Source organism: Nannobrachium achirus, assembly GCF_963921795.1.
Source record: "Nannobrachium achirus genome assembly, chromosome: 3".
Classification (NCBI taxonomy): Eukaryota; Metazoa; Chordata; class Actinopteri; order Myctophiformes; family Myctophidae; genus Nannobrachium; species Nannobrachium achirus.
The window spans coordinates 66764505-66782012 of NC_137812.1; the positions used below are offsets into that span (position 1 = coordinate 66764505).

The 17508-nt window shown below is 43.1% G+C and overlaps 1 protein-coding gene across 1 annotated transcript in view; it reads left to right on the top strand.

Moving 5' to 3' along the window:
- sorcs1 (sortilin-related VPS10 domain containing receptor 1) overlaps positions 1-17508 on the top strand; it is a gene marked incomplete at both ends in the record, with an annotated part of 457912 nt that overhangs the window by 360042 nt on the left and 80362 nt on the right. Inside the window, 2 exon segments of the mRNA XM_080722749.1 lie at positions 2971-3047; positions 15317-15408. Of these exon segments, the coding sequence (XP_080578875.1) occupies positions 2971-3047; positions 15317-15408 (169 nt within the window).

The following is a 17508-nucleotide window of genomic DNA, read 5'->3' on the forward strand; positions in this document are numbered from 1 at the left end:
AGATAGTTTTTCGACTTATGTCGTTCCCTGCCTCGCTTTTCAGAGATTTTCACTATTCTTTGAAAAAGCTCAGCCCAGTTGTGAGCTAATAGACCTGCTATTTGCACTAGTACTAAGTAGTAAGTCCTAAGTCGATTGGCTGTATGGTAGCGAGTTACGTGCGAGACAGATACGGGGACTGCATATACTGTTAAGTCCGACATCTCATTACTCCGACGGTGGTTGGTGTTAGGGTTAGGTATAGTTCAGTCAAGTAACTCACAATATATTGAACAATGTTTATTATTAATGAGTAGAGTATACAAGTGTGTATGTCACATTTAATTTGGCGTTTGGCTCTGCTACATTTTCTCCCTGCTCAGCAGCAGCACAGAAGAAGAACATCATTAACCATTAGGAGCAGTAGTGTGGGGATTTAAGGGGAGCAAATGCTAATTTCGTGCAAATTTGTCTTAAAGCGCAAAATTTTGCACAGATGTAGCCCAGGGCTTGCTCTAATGATTTAGCTAGGGCGCCCGAGCCGACGACCTTCGGGGTCGCCACAGCGGCCAAATCAAGTTGGCCTCCCATTGACTTTCTATACAGGAGGAAAATACCCAGAAAAACTTTATTTTTCTGGGTATTTAAGTAGGATCTGAGGGGTCTAACTAGGGGTTTGTCATGATGCTGAATCCATTCCAGGCATTTGTTTTTGACACAAAAACATTCCTTGGGATAGAAATGGCCTCAGAAAACGATGCATGTATGGGTGAGCATTCATGTTAGTCGGAGGCCTTAGGGTTTTTTTTCTCGTGCTAATCAGTCTAAAAGTGCAACATTTTGCACAGATGTAGCTCAGGGCATGCTCTAATGATTTAGCTAGGGCGCCCGAGTCGGCGACCTTCAGGGTCGCCACAGCGGCCAAATCAAGTTGGGCTCCCATCGACTTTCAATACAGGAGGAAAATACCCAGAAAAACACTTTTTTCTGGGTATTTAAATAGGATGTGAGGGGTCTAACTAGGGGTTTGTCATGATGCTGAATCCATTGCAAGCATTTGTTTTGTACAAAAAACATTCCTTGGGCTACAAATGGCCCCAGAGAATGATGGTTTAGTGATGAAAAGTGATGAGTCATTACTTTTCAGAGTTTTGTGGGTGTTTTCTGGAGCTGTGGCGCCCTAGCTAAATCATTAGAGCATGCCCTGAGCTACATCTGTGCAAAATGTTGCACTTTATTAGAACGAGAAAAAAAAACCCTAAGGCTAACATGAATGCTCACCCATACATGCATCGTTTTCTGAGGCCATTTCTAGCCCAAGGAATGTTTTTTGTGCAAAACAAATGCCTGCAATGGATTCAGCATCATGACAAACCCCAAGTTAGACCCCTCACATCCTACTTAAATACCCAGAAGAAAAATGTTTTTCTGGGTATTTTCCTCCTGTATAGAAAGTCAATGGGAGCCCAACTTGATTTGGCCGCTGTGGCGACCCCGAAGGTCGTCGACTCGGGCGCCCTAGCTAAATCATTAGAGCAAGCCCTGGGCTACATCTGTACAAAATTTGGCGCTTTAAGACAAATTTGCACGAAATTAGCATTTGCTCCCCTTAAATCCCCACACTACAGGGAGATATATAGATATATAAACAACCCCCCACATGGGGAACAGAATTAGCAGAGCCTACTGGTGGTGCTGGGGAGGCGGTGGGGGCAAGCAAACACAAGCAACAGTCCGGGCAAGAGCAGCAGGAAGAATGACAGACTGGGCAAGTAGTTGGCAAATGCCTGAACTAACTTTGCAGGCTATTTTTTACTGAGGTTAAGGTTAAGTTTAGGCATAGTTTTACTGAGGTTAGGGTTAGGTACCGTCGGACTACCACAGATACACAAGCACACACACACACACACACACACACACACACACACACACACACACACACACACACACACACACACACACACACACACACACACACACACACACACACCACATTTAAAGATACATTTGTCTAAAAAGCCATAAAGCATTTTACAGGCCTTTTTTAATCCCACACACACTACAGACCACGGCCGTATACCTTATATCGTGAATCTAGTTTAATATGCTTTTCACCGTTTACCTACGAGTGCTGTGAGTGCTGTGCTTAGAGAGTGGTTTGACCTCTCACCCCTACACTTAGCCTGCCTCCGTCCATCCATTCCGTTATATTAACACCCCCCCCCCCCCCCCCCCCGCCCCCCGCCTCCCCCTGCACTCTGTTTTCCACTAGAGATGGGACGTTCGCGAGCGAATCGAGTCTTTTGAACGGCTCTTTGAAATGAACGACGGGATCCGGTTCGCAGTAGGGAGCCGTTCCTTTCTAAATGAACAGTTGTGGAAAAACATCCTTTACTTACATAAGAGTATACTGCAATGTAGAAATACTCTGCCACAAGTAGAAGTTTGGAATTAAAATGTACGTTGAGTAAAAGTACAAAAGTATTGGTTTCAAAATGCACTTAAAGGGATATTTCACTTTCAAAAAAACTTTTGGTAATTTTATCGTCTAATCAGGCTTTTTTGAACACCCTGAGCAGTTTTTAATTTGCTTGATTGAATATTTAGATATTTGATGTAAATGTTATCAGGCCCTCCATATGACTCATACTACCCTCCTAATATGTGAGCAGGCCGTGTTTTTTCGATAACTTTTTTCATTTATTTTTAATAATTATTTTTTGTATTACATTTTTTCCATTTTACCAAATAATTATTAAAAATAAATTTGAAAATAGCCGATCTACAAACTCACAATGCGTCGCAACGCGACACATTGTGAGCTTGTAGATGGCCGAAATGTATTTAGGGTTGAAGTGATTTGTAATTATAATCAAAATCTACAAAGTGACAAGTGACTAAAATGAACCTTTTGAACGGCTCTTTGAAGGGAACGGATCCCGGAGATCCGTCTCACTTCAAAGAACCATAAATCCCATCTTTGTTTTCCAGGCTCCATCGGTTCAGAGCTCACCACCACCAACGTCAGTGTGTTCATCACCTCGGACGCAGGCAACACATGGAGACAGGTGAGAGCACTTATTTTAATGTGTAATATATAACACACACACCGCTTGTGTTTATGGGTGGAGGCCTGGATGCTATAGCTTGGTCTTTACACACATGTGCAGAGCACAAAGCTCTTATTTTAGGAGGGTTATTATTTTCATCAGGATGTGGGACAGTTATTTTGAACACTTAGCACACCTACTGTATAGTGACTGCACCCTTAACTGTTCTGCTGCCCTTGACGATCCTCACCGTCATTAAAACCGGTTACTACACGACGCCATTGACAGCGCTCACCGTCAATCTTACTGTATTTACAGTAAATGTATTAATACTTACAGTATGTAGCTCCGGTCGCGGCCGCATCGGTAATGTCCGCGATTTGTTTAAAACGCACGTTGGGCGTGCACGCGAAGTGAAGCTCCTCCATGTTAAGTCAATGGAGAGGCCCATAAAGAGACTTCATTTACTCCAAATAAGACTTTATATCCCATAGCACAGCTCCAAACAACAACAACAAGACAAGCCTTGCGGCCGCCATGACACACTGTCACATGACACATGTCATGTGACAAGATGACGTAATCGTTGATGTCATTCAGCAGTCCGTGTGTGTACACACATTCCAGGCATGCCTTACACAATAACAGCGTGTGCTAATGGGCGGATCTGCGTGGCGTCAACGAAAAGTTAACCCTTCATACCCTGCAGCACTAATTGTGTTAACAGTTCTGCTGCCGTTGACAATCCTCACCGGCATTTAAAGGGTTAAAATCATGGTGCCGTTGACGACGCTCACCGTCAATCTTACTGTAAATACAGTAAATATATTATGACTTACTATACGGCTCCGTAGTCCACTGTGCATCGGTAAATCCCTCAACTTGTTTACAACGCACGTTGGGCGTGCACGCGAAGTGAACGTCCTCCATAGTAAATCCATTGAGAGGCCCATAAAGAGACTTCATTTACTCAAAAAGAGACATTTTGATCCAAAGGGTGGCCTGTTTGCAGTACAAACTACACTCGGCTGGGCACAGCCATGTTTCTTTTCTGGGCCCACACTGTCATGTGACTAGATGACGTAAACGTTGCCGTCAAGTGATAATCCAAAAAAAACAAAACAACCCCGCCCGGCCCTTCAAAATAATAGCGGCGGCCTACGAAGGAAGCGGCGCGGCACCAAGGCACCAAGCATCCCTTCAAAATAAGAGGCAGTATAATTGTTAATAGGAACATTACACATATGTATGCACTCAAAACAAAAAGTATTGTTAATTTGTTTTAATTGTGGTGAAAACCAGAACAATTTAGTTGTGAATGAAACATTTTTGTGGTCGTTGCCCCTCAGTTTGGCTTTGTACCTAAAAAAAACATGGCATGCCATCCAGGTGACTGTACCATCTTTTTCTTGTCAATATAGACACCAGTGTCTCTTTCTTAACTCCCCTGAGTCCCCATATTTAAACCAATCCAGTAACCTTGATTGGTGGGGCGGCATAGCTCAGGGGTAGAGAAACCGTTATTAGAGCACGAAGGGTTCCCAGTTCGAATCCGGGCTCCCCCTGAGTTAATGTCGAAGGGTCCTTGGGCAAGACTCTGAACCCCACATTGCAAAAAATGGACAACACCAAAGGCCACGTGGCCTTTCCCTTAAAACGACAAAATTCCAGGCCTAGTCAAAACAAATCGTTGTTGTCGGGTGGAAACCTTGTATGTCCAAAACCGTTCGTTTTGAACGTGTGCAAACAGCTGGTCTACAAGCACACAATGCCTCGCACCACGAGGCGTTGTGTGCTTGTAGAGCTGCTGTTTTCACTAGTTTTGCGCGACAATGTCGTATACGAAAAAACATACGGTACAACTATCAAACTTGGATACAAGGTGTCTGCCCGACAGTGACGAAGCGTGTCCCTCTCAAAAGAGCGAGCTAGTGTGTAGCATCTAGCTGGAGGGCACAGCAGACTGACAGAGCTGCCACTCTCTTGATGATATCACTATCCTCACACCCTGTGTGTTTTTTTAGTGGGCAATAATTAAATGAGATCTTAGGAGTAATTAGATTCAGCGCTCGCACACATCGCCTGTGGGCGACCCTCTCCTTATGCCAGCAATGCACGTTATGATGCTTGTTTCTGTAACCGGTGAAAGATTGCTATGACAAGAACTAATCATAATAGGCGTGTGTGTGCACGTGCGTGCATGTTTGTGTTGCTTGGTGGGATGGAGTTATCCCGAAGGAGTGGAAGCTATTGTATCAGTTTGATCAACATTTTTGCGACCGTCAGGTTCACCGCGAGTAATGACGCAATGTTGTAGTTTCATGACTTAAAAAGACTACACCGCGGTGGATAGCTTATCACTGCGGTGCCTACTATGATAGGGGCTTTACTGGTGCTAAACTGGCCACTTAGGAAGTAGGGTGAAACACCTGCATGGGCTGGGTGGAACACCTGGGAAAGTGTTGAACAGGAAACTCAATGATGTTGGGCTCTGGGTGAAACCTGTGGTGAAAGCAATTTGGGTCAAATCAAATAAAAGTGTAGTTGCTTATTGGGCTTGCATTCTAATGTTTTTTAAACCAGTGGTTCCCTTTTTTTCATATCAAGGACCCCCAGATGAATATATTTGTCCACAGTCGCAGACCCCCATGTGAAAATATATGTGACCTCCACACACGATTTGTGTTGATAAAATGTTTAAAAAATATTCACAATATTTTCGTTTTTTCTCAATATCTTTTTAAATAGCAGATCTTTGAGCTCACAATGTGTCGCACTGTGACATATTAGCCTTATTGTTTGTTGTTACACACTGGACGTTATATACAGCAGTGGTTCTCAACCTTTTCAGGCCGTGACTCCCAAAATAATCATACTTTAACTGGGGACCCCCCACCCTGACGAGCACTAATGAGTTTAGCCATTACATTTTGTATAACACAGTTCTATTGTGAAAATAGCAGCTCTACATGCTCACAACACCTCGCAACGCATGGTGTTGTGAGCATGTACAGTAGATCTGCTATTTTCACAATTTCTAATATTTGACAATTTGGCCAATGTTTATTTAGTCATTTTAGAGGTAACCCATTTTGTGCCATCATTCTTTTGGGCAGAAGGGGGCGCTGGTGCCTTGATGTTCTTCCATAGGTTGCCACTCTCTTATTTTGAAGGACCGGAAGTGATCAAGCTCACCGATCCCAACTTGACGATTTCTTTTTTTTTACCCGAACTAGTCCCCGTTCAGGAAGTGATCAAAGATGGAGGATTGTTGTTGTCATCCGAGTGCAATTTTATCAAGTAAACTTGCCAGCATTGGCATCAAAAGTCTTTTTTCCGAGTAAATGGACTCGGGAGCACTTTGCGTGCACGTGCGATGGAAAGAAATCACGGACTTCTGCCAGTGCCAGCGTTTAGCCAGGACTGCAAACGGTAGAGTGCCAGCTTTTCTGTATATACAGTATATAACCCGGTGATCTTCGGGATAGGCAAGGCTTAATGACTTCATTAATCCCGAAGATCTTCGGGATAGGCTACAGAAAGTCCTTAACTTGTCACTTTAGAAATATGCAGATGTACCCTCTATACACTTTGTATGCTGGTTTGTTTACTGTTGAGTGAGAAAACAATGTTGCACATTAAGTTAATCATCTGGGGACCCCCCAAAATAATTTGAGGACCCCCCTGGGAGTTCCGACCCACAGGTTGAGAACCATTGATATACAATACCAGACAGACAGACAGACAGACAGACAGACAGACAGACAGACAGACAGACAGACGGGGGGACGTCAGAGCATGAGTGAGAAAAAGTTTTGTGTTTTCCACACGTTGTCATGATCTCTAAAATAGGAGGAGGATGTGAGGATGTAATAAAATGTCTTTCTACTTCTTCTAGGCTGCAACGTGCGCGTGTGTGTGTGCGTGCGTGTGTGTGCGCATGCGTGCGTGTTGGACCGGAATGGCCTTCGGGAAATTAAGGACAATTCCCACTGGCCTGGCCTGCCTTGAGACTGATTTCTCCCTTTTGTCACGGACAAACATGCAAAGGAAATCACTCTTATATCTAGGCTACTCCAGCTCATAGACTGGCTGTCATCAGTAGTTGACGGATGGGTGGGCGTGTTTTGCTTCAGCGCTTGCCTGTGGTGATTGGTCAGAAGGATTCTATATAGTGCCGTGTTTCTCAAACTTTCAAGTTTCAAGGTCTCTCCCTTAACTCTGACAGGAGAGTGTTTTTTGCAGGTCTTTCAGTCCGAGTGTATCAAAAAAGCAACTGGGTTAAGCACCGTTGGTCTGACCAGTTTAACACTCACTGACCAGGTTAGCATTCACCAGTGTCAACTCAGCAGGTTAGCATTTCACCAGGTTAGCATTCACCAGTGTCGGCAGGTTATCATTCACCAGGTTAGCATTCATCAGCATTAGTTTTACTTAGGCCAGGGTTAAGGTTAGGTTTAGGTGTATCTCCGTCCCCCAGACTTTCGTCACCTTCGCGCAGCCAATCACAAGCTTCTGCTGCCTTAACCCAGTTGCCTTTTTGATACACTCGGACTGAAAGACCTGCAAAAAACACTCTCCCAACTCTGACAGTGTACAAATGGAACCAAATGAACCCGTACACTGTTACAGACTTGTATGGGTCAATTTAGACCCCCCCTAAACAGGAACCCACAGAGTCCCTAGAATCCACAAGGGCGCTTTTCGACCGGCAAATAACAGGTTCGGGTTCTTTCTCCTGCCTATGGGATGAACCAGAGGTGAGCCTTTCGACCGAGAACTGAGTTCCGAAACGTAAAAGAACCACAAAATCCTTGGTTCCTCTGGTTCAATCTGGTTCAATCTGGTTCAATCTGGTGGTAAGCCGGTGGCAAGCTGATTCGCGGCCGGTTCTTTTGGTGGAAAAGGCCCCTTTGAGAACCACTGCTAATGCACCAACACTGTCTGTAGTGTCCATCCATCTTCAACCGCTTATCCGGAATCGGGTCGCGGGGGTAACAGTTCCAACTGAGACCTCCAGATTTCCTTATCCTGAGCAACTTCCTCCACTCCCTCAGGGAGTATACCGAGGCGTTCCCAAGCCAGTTTGGAGATATAATCCCTCTATCTGGTCTTTGGTCTGCCACGGGGTCTCCTCCCAGTGGGACATGCATCGAGGACCTTCCTAGGAAGGCACTCGGGGGGCATCCGTACTAGATGCCCGAACCACCTAAGCTGACTCCTTTCCAAGTGTAGCAGCGGTTCTACTCCAAGTCTCTCTCGGGTGACTGAACTTCTCACCCTATCTCTAAGGGAGATACCAGCCACCCGTCTGAGGAAACCCATTTCGGCTGCTTGCACCCGCGACCGTCCCAAAGTCCTGTCTGTTGTGTCATTCACTCATACAGTATTTATTTAACAACACAACAATATGAAAGCACACATACACCGCAATCTTAAAAGCAAAAAACCTACTCCAAACCTATTTGTTTGTTTAGTTTTCTTTTTCAGTCATTGTAGATGTGAATAGACCAGAGAGATGTTGAGAAAAATAATTAAGAGGAAGGGACAAAAAGACTGCTGAAAACACTGATGCTGTTGTAAGGAAAAGATGGGCTGTTGACGGCTGCACCTGAATGGCTGTATTATGCTGTGTCATTGAGTCTCACTCAGGGCATGAATATTGAGAGGCTATTAAAACAAGACTACTGCAAGTCAAAACTTACTATTTGACTGGACTGTGTGTAAAGGATATAGGCCTATACGTTACTTTAAATAGGACTACCATAGCAATTCAGTCACATAGTATGAGCAGCGTTGTATGTAATGGACTGTAGTCCCAAAACCCTAACATTAGGTAGACGTTTTCGCTCCCTGCTTATTAAAGCCTATGGGGTTTTTGAATGTTTTTTTTTCTTTCTTTTTTTCGGTTTTTGTGATTCAGGCACGTGCACACATATACATCAAAGGGGGCTTGAGCCCCTGCCCTCTTATCCCTCTGTAAAAAGTGCCCTCTCCAGAACATGAATGCAGTTTTTACTATGGTGAAAGAAATGCAAATGCCCTCTTTTCATGCCATACCTGAAGGCAGCATTCAAGAGAATTGTCTTGTCCAAACTCTCCTGAACTTGAATGCAGCACCTTATGTTGAAAGTATAGCTCTCTCTGTTAGGGGTGGGCGATACTGGAAAAAAGCATTATCACGATATGCTTCTTGCAGTATCACGATACACGATATTATCACGATACTGTTTTAATTAAGCGAGTTTTTAGGTTTATTATGATTATTAGACCCACAAAGATATTCTATAGATAATCTATTCATTTTTATGCTGCAGATAGAAAGATAGATAGCCTAATCTATGATTTTTTTAATGATAACATTCAGATTTTTGATTAAACAATTATCATTTTTTACCTCAAAATATTTACTAGTTGGTGTGATGATGGTTCAGGTCATTCAAATGGGTCCCAGAAATGTTTTATGGGTTCCCTTAAAATGTTTTTTGAGTGTTGTGAGCTTGTAGATCGGCTATATTCAAAACAATTTGGCGGGACCTCTCTGGGGGTCTCGACCCACAGGTTGACAACAACCCATGCCTTACCATTGAAACTTGAGGGAAAGCAAATTACCTTATGGTTGGTTTATTAGACCCACACAGATATTCTATAGATAATCTATTCATTTTTATGCTGCAGATAGAAAGATAGATAGCCTAATCTATGTTTTTTTTAATGATAACATTCAGATTTTTGATAAAACAATTATCATTTTTTTACCTCAAAATATTTACTAGTTGGTGTGATGATGGTTCAGGTTATTCAAATGGGTCCCAGAAATGTTTTATGGGTTCCCTTAAAATGTTTTTTTGAGTGTTGTGAGCTTGTAGATCGGCTATATTCAAAACAATTTGGCGGGACCTCTCTGGGGGTCTCGACCCACAGGTTGACAACAACCCATGCCTTACCATTGAAACTTTAGGGAAAACAAATTACCTTATGACCAACCAAAGTCAGGAGGTTTGTTATGATACAAGCTTTCTTTTTAGAGAACTACTCACTCATTATCATCCTAGCTTTTCGCTTTTCTACTAACAATAATGGCATGGTTTTTATAACTAAGCCAATTATGTAATAGACGCAAAATAGACGCGACGATTTCACCGCGATTCGCGACGACACACGCATGCATCAATGGTGAAAACATAAGCACTTTACAAATAGCGGCAAATAGCTACTTGTTTGTAGTTAATAAAAACAGAAGCATGGATTTACAAGGTGATCTAAATCATCTCATCGATACTGCCAGAACACACAGCTATGGAGAGGAGACTCCAGCACAGCTCAGCTTTGATGGCTGATAGCGATAGCAGGACGGATAAGTAGTTTGCGTCCTGTTAGTTTAATGCATCCATTATGAAAAATATGCTTCATAGAATGCAGGCCAAGCTGCATCACTGCTTTACTAAGTCCTGTGAAAGTGAAACTAAATCGTGGACCACTGTGCCGTGCTCCTGCACAATCACAACTCAGTCAGTGCTGTAGACACTGTAGCCTGTCTGCGTGCTGCCCGGGGGAGGGGCTGTGAAAGCAGGGGACAGATCCTCACGCTATATGACACGTTGAGCCGCGACACGTTATAGCTTGTAGATCTGTTCTTTTTGGCGAATTACACCACCGTACTATAGAAGTATAAATTAAGCACTAGAGCTGCGACTCATAGAACGTGCACTCGCTGTATTCAGAGCCTTGAGACTGTTTGTATCACGAGAGAAACGATACTCTGAAAAAGCATATCGTGGCAAAGCTGTATCGCCGATACGATAATTATCGCCATATCGCCCACCCCTACTCTCTGTGTAGAAGTCCATGATGTACACCACATCTCCAGTATTGACACGATTATGCTTAGTTCACTGTGGTATCAAGCACCGAAAGCCGACCTCCTCGAAGCGGCGTGAGCTTGGAGGTCTGCTATTTTCAATATTTTCTCCCCAAAGCACTTTTAGAAATGTCAGCCCCTGCCTCTATGACATTCTCTGCACGTCCCTGATGTGATTAACACAGGCTGTGTTCCTCGTCCTCGCTGCGTGGCGAGGTGGTCTGTGTGGGCGTCCTGCCCTCAATGGAAGTCCCAGTTTGGCCCGGCAAGCGTGTGTGGATATTTGTCTTTGTATCTTTGTGTAAATGAAAGCATCGACATGTACCTTTGTGTGTGTTTGTGCCCAGGGATGTACAGAGAACGTTAGAGAGGCAGGGGGTATTCCCTTAACCCAGGGGTCTTCAACAGGGGGTCTGCGACCCCTAGGGGGTCCGCGGAGGTACTGCAGGGGGTCCGGGAAATTATTGCAAAAAAAAAAAAGGTTTCAAAAAATGTTTTTTGTTTTTTTTTCACATTTATGTTAAAAAATAAATCATGATTCTATCCATTTTGAATAGCTTGAATACATGATTACTATGCAATTGACAGATTGTTGATATTATTGACATTGGTTTTCAGTTAATAAGTAGTATGTTTAGAAATGGTAGTGGTACGGCCCACCCTGCTCGCTGTAACTTGTACATGTTTAAAATAAAAAAATATGTCGTAGCCCCGACCCCCCCACCCTACGAGGTGGTAGGGGGTCCCTGCTCCATCTCCCCATCGGTTTGGGGGTCCCCGGCCTGAAAACGTTGAAGACCCCTGCCTTAACCCATTTGTAGCCGATCCCGAGAATATTCGTGAAAAATACTCGAGTATTTAGAGTGCCGATCCTGAGAATACTCGCGAAATATACTGTATATACAGTAAAGCTGGCAAGCTTACCGTACGGTCCGTTGGAAAGTGCTGGCACGGGTGGACTCGCCGATTCATCATCATCGCGCATCCACGTGCACACAATAGTGATTCCTTAACATGGAAGCAAACGGTCTATCTCATCTTTGATGTCCATTTTCTCCAAAAAACACTGTTGAAGCCAAGGATGGCATTGGATTCTCGCTAAAATAGCACAAGCTGAAAGGCAACGATCCGCCAATACTGCACCCACATGGGACGATGATCACTTCCTGTCGTCAAGTAAATGACGTCAAGAAGGAATTGTTTGCGCAATCGACTTCTGGCCTTCAAAATAAGAGACTGGCCGCGGACGGAGCCTGCGAACGGCAGCCTGTACATTTTAACCTGTTCATGTCTGGATCACAAAATGAGTTAATAAAGGGCACTTTTGAAGAAAAAAAAAACATCTGAAAATGGCTGTTCTACAAGCTCTCAATGCGTCCCAAGGCAATGCGTTGAGAGCTTAATTGTAGATCAAGTTCAGGAGTGTTTGGAAAAAAGGTAATTCTCCTGAATGCTGCCTTTGGGCATAACAATGAAAGGTATTTTGCATTCGTTAGTGTTGCATTCATGGTCTGGAGAGGGCACTTTTTACAGACGGGTAAAAGGCCCTCTGATGTCTATGTGTGCACGTGCCTGGTTGTACCACTAATACTTGTGAGCAGGCCTAGACTTTCATCGTTTTAGGGGCACGGCCATTTGGCCTTTGGTGGTGTGTATTTTTTTAGGGCACAAAGGCCAAATGCTATAGGACAGGAAGGCCATCAAATAAAACAAGGTTTAGTCCATTGAAAGAATTGAATTTAAGGGTGAAGGATGATTTTGAAATGTAGAATATCTGAAGTGAAAAGAATCTCAGCCCTGCACAAATCAAACTTACTGCATTGATCAGGGGTCATCAACCCTTGTGATGGACATTTTCCTCAAAATATATTTTTGCCACAGACAAAAGGAGTGGTCAATAATATTACCATGAATAAAATAGAGGGAGAGTGGTTTGTCCTCATCCCTTGGAACTTATATTTTTTATTTTATTGCATTTTTTTTTTCTTCAAGTAAGTACGAAAGCTGAGAGGGAAGGCTTAGATAGAGCAATTTATAACCCATTTTCCAAAATTGCTTTAAAAGTCAAGTGTAATTATTGTTATTATTTCCATGGCCATCTCTTTTGTCTGCTTCCTTACCTTCTTGACTTTCTACTTTTTCCAAGTGATGGCTTTGAACTTTCAAAAGCACAAAAGATAATTAGAGACAGTGAGAAGAATTGTCACATTGACATCATCCACCGGTCAGTATTCATTTGCTTAAACAAAAACAGGCTCTTTATTAGTGTTAATAGAGCTGCAAAGTTTGACGTCATTTACACATCCTACCTATTCTGAATTCCCATCGACTTTTTTTATATCACGTCATAATTGTAAGAACTGTGTTCCAAACATAAACAAATTATCTCAGCGGTTTGACTCATATGGATATGAAGAATCAACTGATGGTGAGAAATCGCTAATGTTACTGTCACCGACTTGCCAAATTAGTTCCATTTTTGCCAGATATTGACTGTATCAAATATTAATAGTGACTGACTGTCATAAACCATACAGAGCCACCTCCTCAACAATATCGTGGAGACCGTTTGTTCATTTTTGGACCACAATGCTTATATGAGCCGATTTTAAGATGACTCAATGTTATTCTCCATAGAGAAATTACTTCCGCGAACCAGGGGCTGAGCAAGTGACGTCATGACTTCGTTGAGAAACCAAACTTTTAAGTTAAAATCACATTATGGTGCTCATACCCCTTATCCCTAAAACTTGACATTTTTAACTATTTTATTTTATTCTTTTGAATATTTCAAATAGCTTTCAAGCTCACAATGTGCCGACGCACATCGGCTATTTGAAGTATTTTAAAATGTTTTTCAAAATAGTAAAAAGAAAAAAGGAAAGAAGTTTATAACGATAAGGGATTAGGCATGGATAAAGATATAGCTGAGAATCTCAACAAAAGACACTGTTGTCTACATGACAAGAAAGAGACACTGGTGTCATATTGACAAGAAAGAGACAGAGGAGAAAGTGGTACAGTCAGCTGGGGCATTAAGGCCACTGTGGCCTCAGGTCATGCCATTGGTTTGAGGGGCACAAGGCCAAACTGAGGGGCCCTGCTTGTGAGGGATAAATGTTCCTTCAACAGGGGGTCCGGGACCCCTATAGGGGGTCCTCAGAGTTACTACAGGGGGTCCTCCAAATCTTTGTGTGATAGGAACAGCTTTTTCCCCCTTACTTATATTAACCACTTGAACCCTAGCGTCCATATTCTGAGAACTTTAGCCAAAAATAGCAGATCTACAAGCTCACAACGCCTCGCGCTGCGAGGTGTTGTGAGCTTGTAGATCGGCTATTTTCGGAAAAGGAGGGGGAAAAGAGCAGACTACTGTAAGTACAGTGAAAGGTCAAGTTGATTAACTATTGACCGTTCAAGTGGTTAAATATCTGAAAACACAAATTGACATGAATCCAAAATACTATGGATTCATGTCTATGAAAACTATGTCTATGAACAGATTGTGGGGGTCCCTGCTTCATCTCTCTCTCAACTAAGGGGTCCTTGGCCTGAAAACGTTGAAGACCCCTGTCCTATAGCCTTGCATTTCCAGACTGATCTCACGTTCCTCTGCAGACGTGCGAGTGATCCCACGTGATCAGTCTGGGCGAAGCTGTTCCCAGCTTTAGTAAAAGGCTTAAAAATGCCATTCATAAGATCACCACCATCATAAAATCATGGTGTCCTCACAAGTACACTATAATACAAATGTGCATGCGTGCGTGCATACAGTATCTATATCTATATCTTTCAAGTTTTCACTCTATAATTTAGTTCATATAAAGCCAGGAGATAATGAGCTGCTATTCACTCCCGTTGCCAATTTAACCCGTTCAGAACAGGTACACATTGTTGCGTATTATTATTTTATGCTTACAAAAAAACCAAACAGCAGATCTATAAGTTCACAGCACGGCACCGAGTGCCGCGCTGCGAGCTTGTAGATCTGCTATTTTTGAGAAATCGTGAACATTTGAATGTTTGACCTGATTTTGACCGGATTCTATAAGTGTCTTCTGAATCCTTCAAAGGTTTTTTTTTTGAAAAACACGTTTCTACGTCAGTGGTTCTCAAACTCTTTCATAACAAGGACCCCTAGAATTATATGTATTTGGCTGCCGACCCTCGTCTCAAAACATTTTGTACCAGGGACCCCCCAGAAGCAAATATTTGTTTCAAACGTTCACTTTAAAAATGAGATATTCAAAGATTTTCACGATGTTCACGATTTTCCAAAAATAGCAGATCTACAAGCTCGCAGCGCGGCACTCGGTGCCGCGCTGTGAGCTTGTATATCTGCTATTTTTCAAGCGTTAAAGCATTCAATAATTCCTATTAGGCCTAAATGAATTAAAATCTCCTATGCTTTTCTCTGTTTGTGTAGATCTTTGATGAGGAGTACGCCGTGCTGTACCTAGACCAAGGAGGCGCCCTGGTGGCGATAAGACACACTCCTCTCCCCATCCGACACCTGTGGTGAGTCATTATTACCGGGAGTCGGCCATTTGTCACAGCGTGACTCATTCCCCGGGAGGAGGAAAGGGAAGAGCGTTCCGAGCCTTGACGTTAGTCAAACGCAGGCAAATTAGTACATCTCAAAGCAGGGGAGAAAAGTAATTATTTCTACTTTAACCGATCTAGACCGGGGTACGCATTATTGGGTATTATTATTTTATGCTTTAACTATTGAAAAATAGCAGATCTACAAGCTCACAGCGCGGTGCCGCGCTGCGAGCTTGTAGATCTGCTATTTTTGAAAAATCGTGAAAATTTGAATTTTGGACCGATTTTGAAGTGTCTTTTGAATCCTTCTAAGGTTTTTTGAAAAACCTATGTTTCCATGTCAGTGGTTCTCAAACCTTTTCATGTGAAGGACCCCCAAAATGATATGTATTTGGCCACGGACCCCCAATCTCAAAATATTTAGTTCCAGGGACCACCCAGAAGCAAAATTTGAGTTACAAACGTTCGCTTTGAAAATACATATATTCAAAGATTTGCACACATTTTCACGACTTTTTTCAAAAATAGCAGATCTACAAGCTCACAGCGCGGCACCGAGTGCCGCGCTGCGAGCTTGTATATCTGCTATTTTTCAATAATTAAAGTATATTCAATAATTCTAAGCCTAAAATGGCTTAACAACCCTGCCGGGGCGTGGAATTTATTCTTCTGTGATGACCGTCTGTCGTTTCGGGTTTCTCACCACTTAATGCAGACAGTGTTTGACTTGGAAATTACTGTAGCTCCCTCTGTCCTCTTCATCGTCCGCTGAGTGTTAACGTGTCGTTCGGAATGGAATAATAATAGAATGGGAGGCTGCTTCTCGGCGCGGGGGTCCGGGGGAGTCCCATGCAGGGGGTCCTTGAGGCGTATTACAGATCTGTAAAGGGGGCCGTTCTCACAAACACTATAAATATTGTCACTGTCGGGAAGAAACCTCGTATCTCCAAGTTTCAAATTTGTGTGTTTTTTCGCAAAGTAAAGCCCTGCTTCATCATACACAAATGTAATGAAGACAGCAGATCTACAAGCACACAACGCCTCGCGATGCGAGGCGTTGTGTGCTTGTAGATCGGCGTTTTTCACTAGTTTAAATCATTTTTAAAATGATTAATGCAAAACGAACGGTTTTGGACATACAAGGTTTTCACCCGACAACGACAATATATTGACGACTATAAAGATAAAGAAGTTTTAACAAGACTGCACTCTGTCGAGATATCAACTTTCGCCTTTTGTTCTCTCTAGCACATGTTTGCTGTAATTGTGCATCAGCACAGTTTTGTTTGAAAGTGCTGTATGTGTGTGGGCGAGTTGTTCTTAATTGATCTGACAGTAGTAGTGCGTTGTGCAGTTGAGGCCATTAAAGGCATACTTGAATCAAGTTGAATGACACCAAAACGTGCAAGTATTCGATAACAGTTTTGAAACAGTCGGTTGACGGCGTTTGAGGCTCAAGTAAAGATAAAGTTCTGGGAAATTGCAAGTGTGGATAGTCTGGATAGCCTATTTATAATCTGGATAGCCTATTTATAATCTGGATAGCCTATTTATAGTCTGGATAATTTATTTATAATCTGGATAGCCTATTTATTATCTGGATAGCCTCTGCAAAGGACGCAACATGAATAGTCTGGATGGCGTATTTATAGTCTGGACCGGATTATAAAAGCCCGACCCAGCCCAAAGCCGACATATACGTGACAAATTGAGCCCGGCCCAGCCCGCGCCGCGCAAACCCGTCGGGTCCCGTCGGGCTCGGGCTGAACTTTTAAGCTCTAGTCTGGATGGCCTATTTATAGTCTGGATAGCCTCCGCAGAGGACGCGACATGAAAACTGAAAACAGTACTTGCGCCTTGTTGGGTGGCAGAGGGCTCAGGGGTAGAGAAACCGTCATTAGAGCACGAAGGGTTCCCGAAGGGTTCCCAGTTCGAATACGGGCTCCCCCTGAGTTAATGTCTAGGAGTCCTTGAGCAAGACTCTGAACCCCTAGTTGCTCCCGGTGAGCAGGTTGGTGCCTTGAATGGTTTCCTTCGCCACTGGTAGATAGATAGATAGATACCTTTATTATC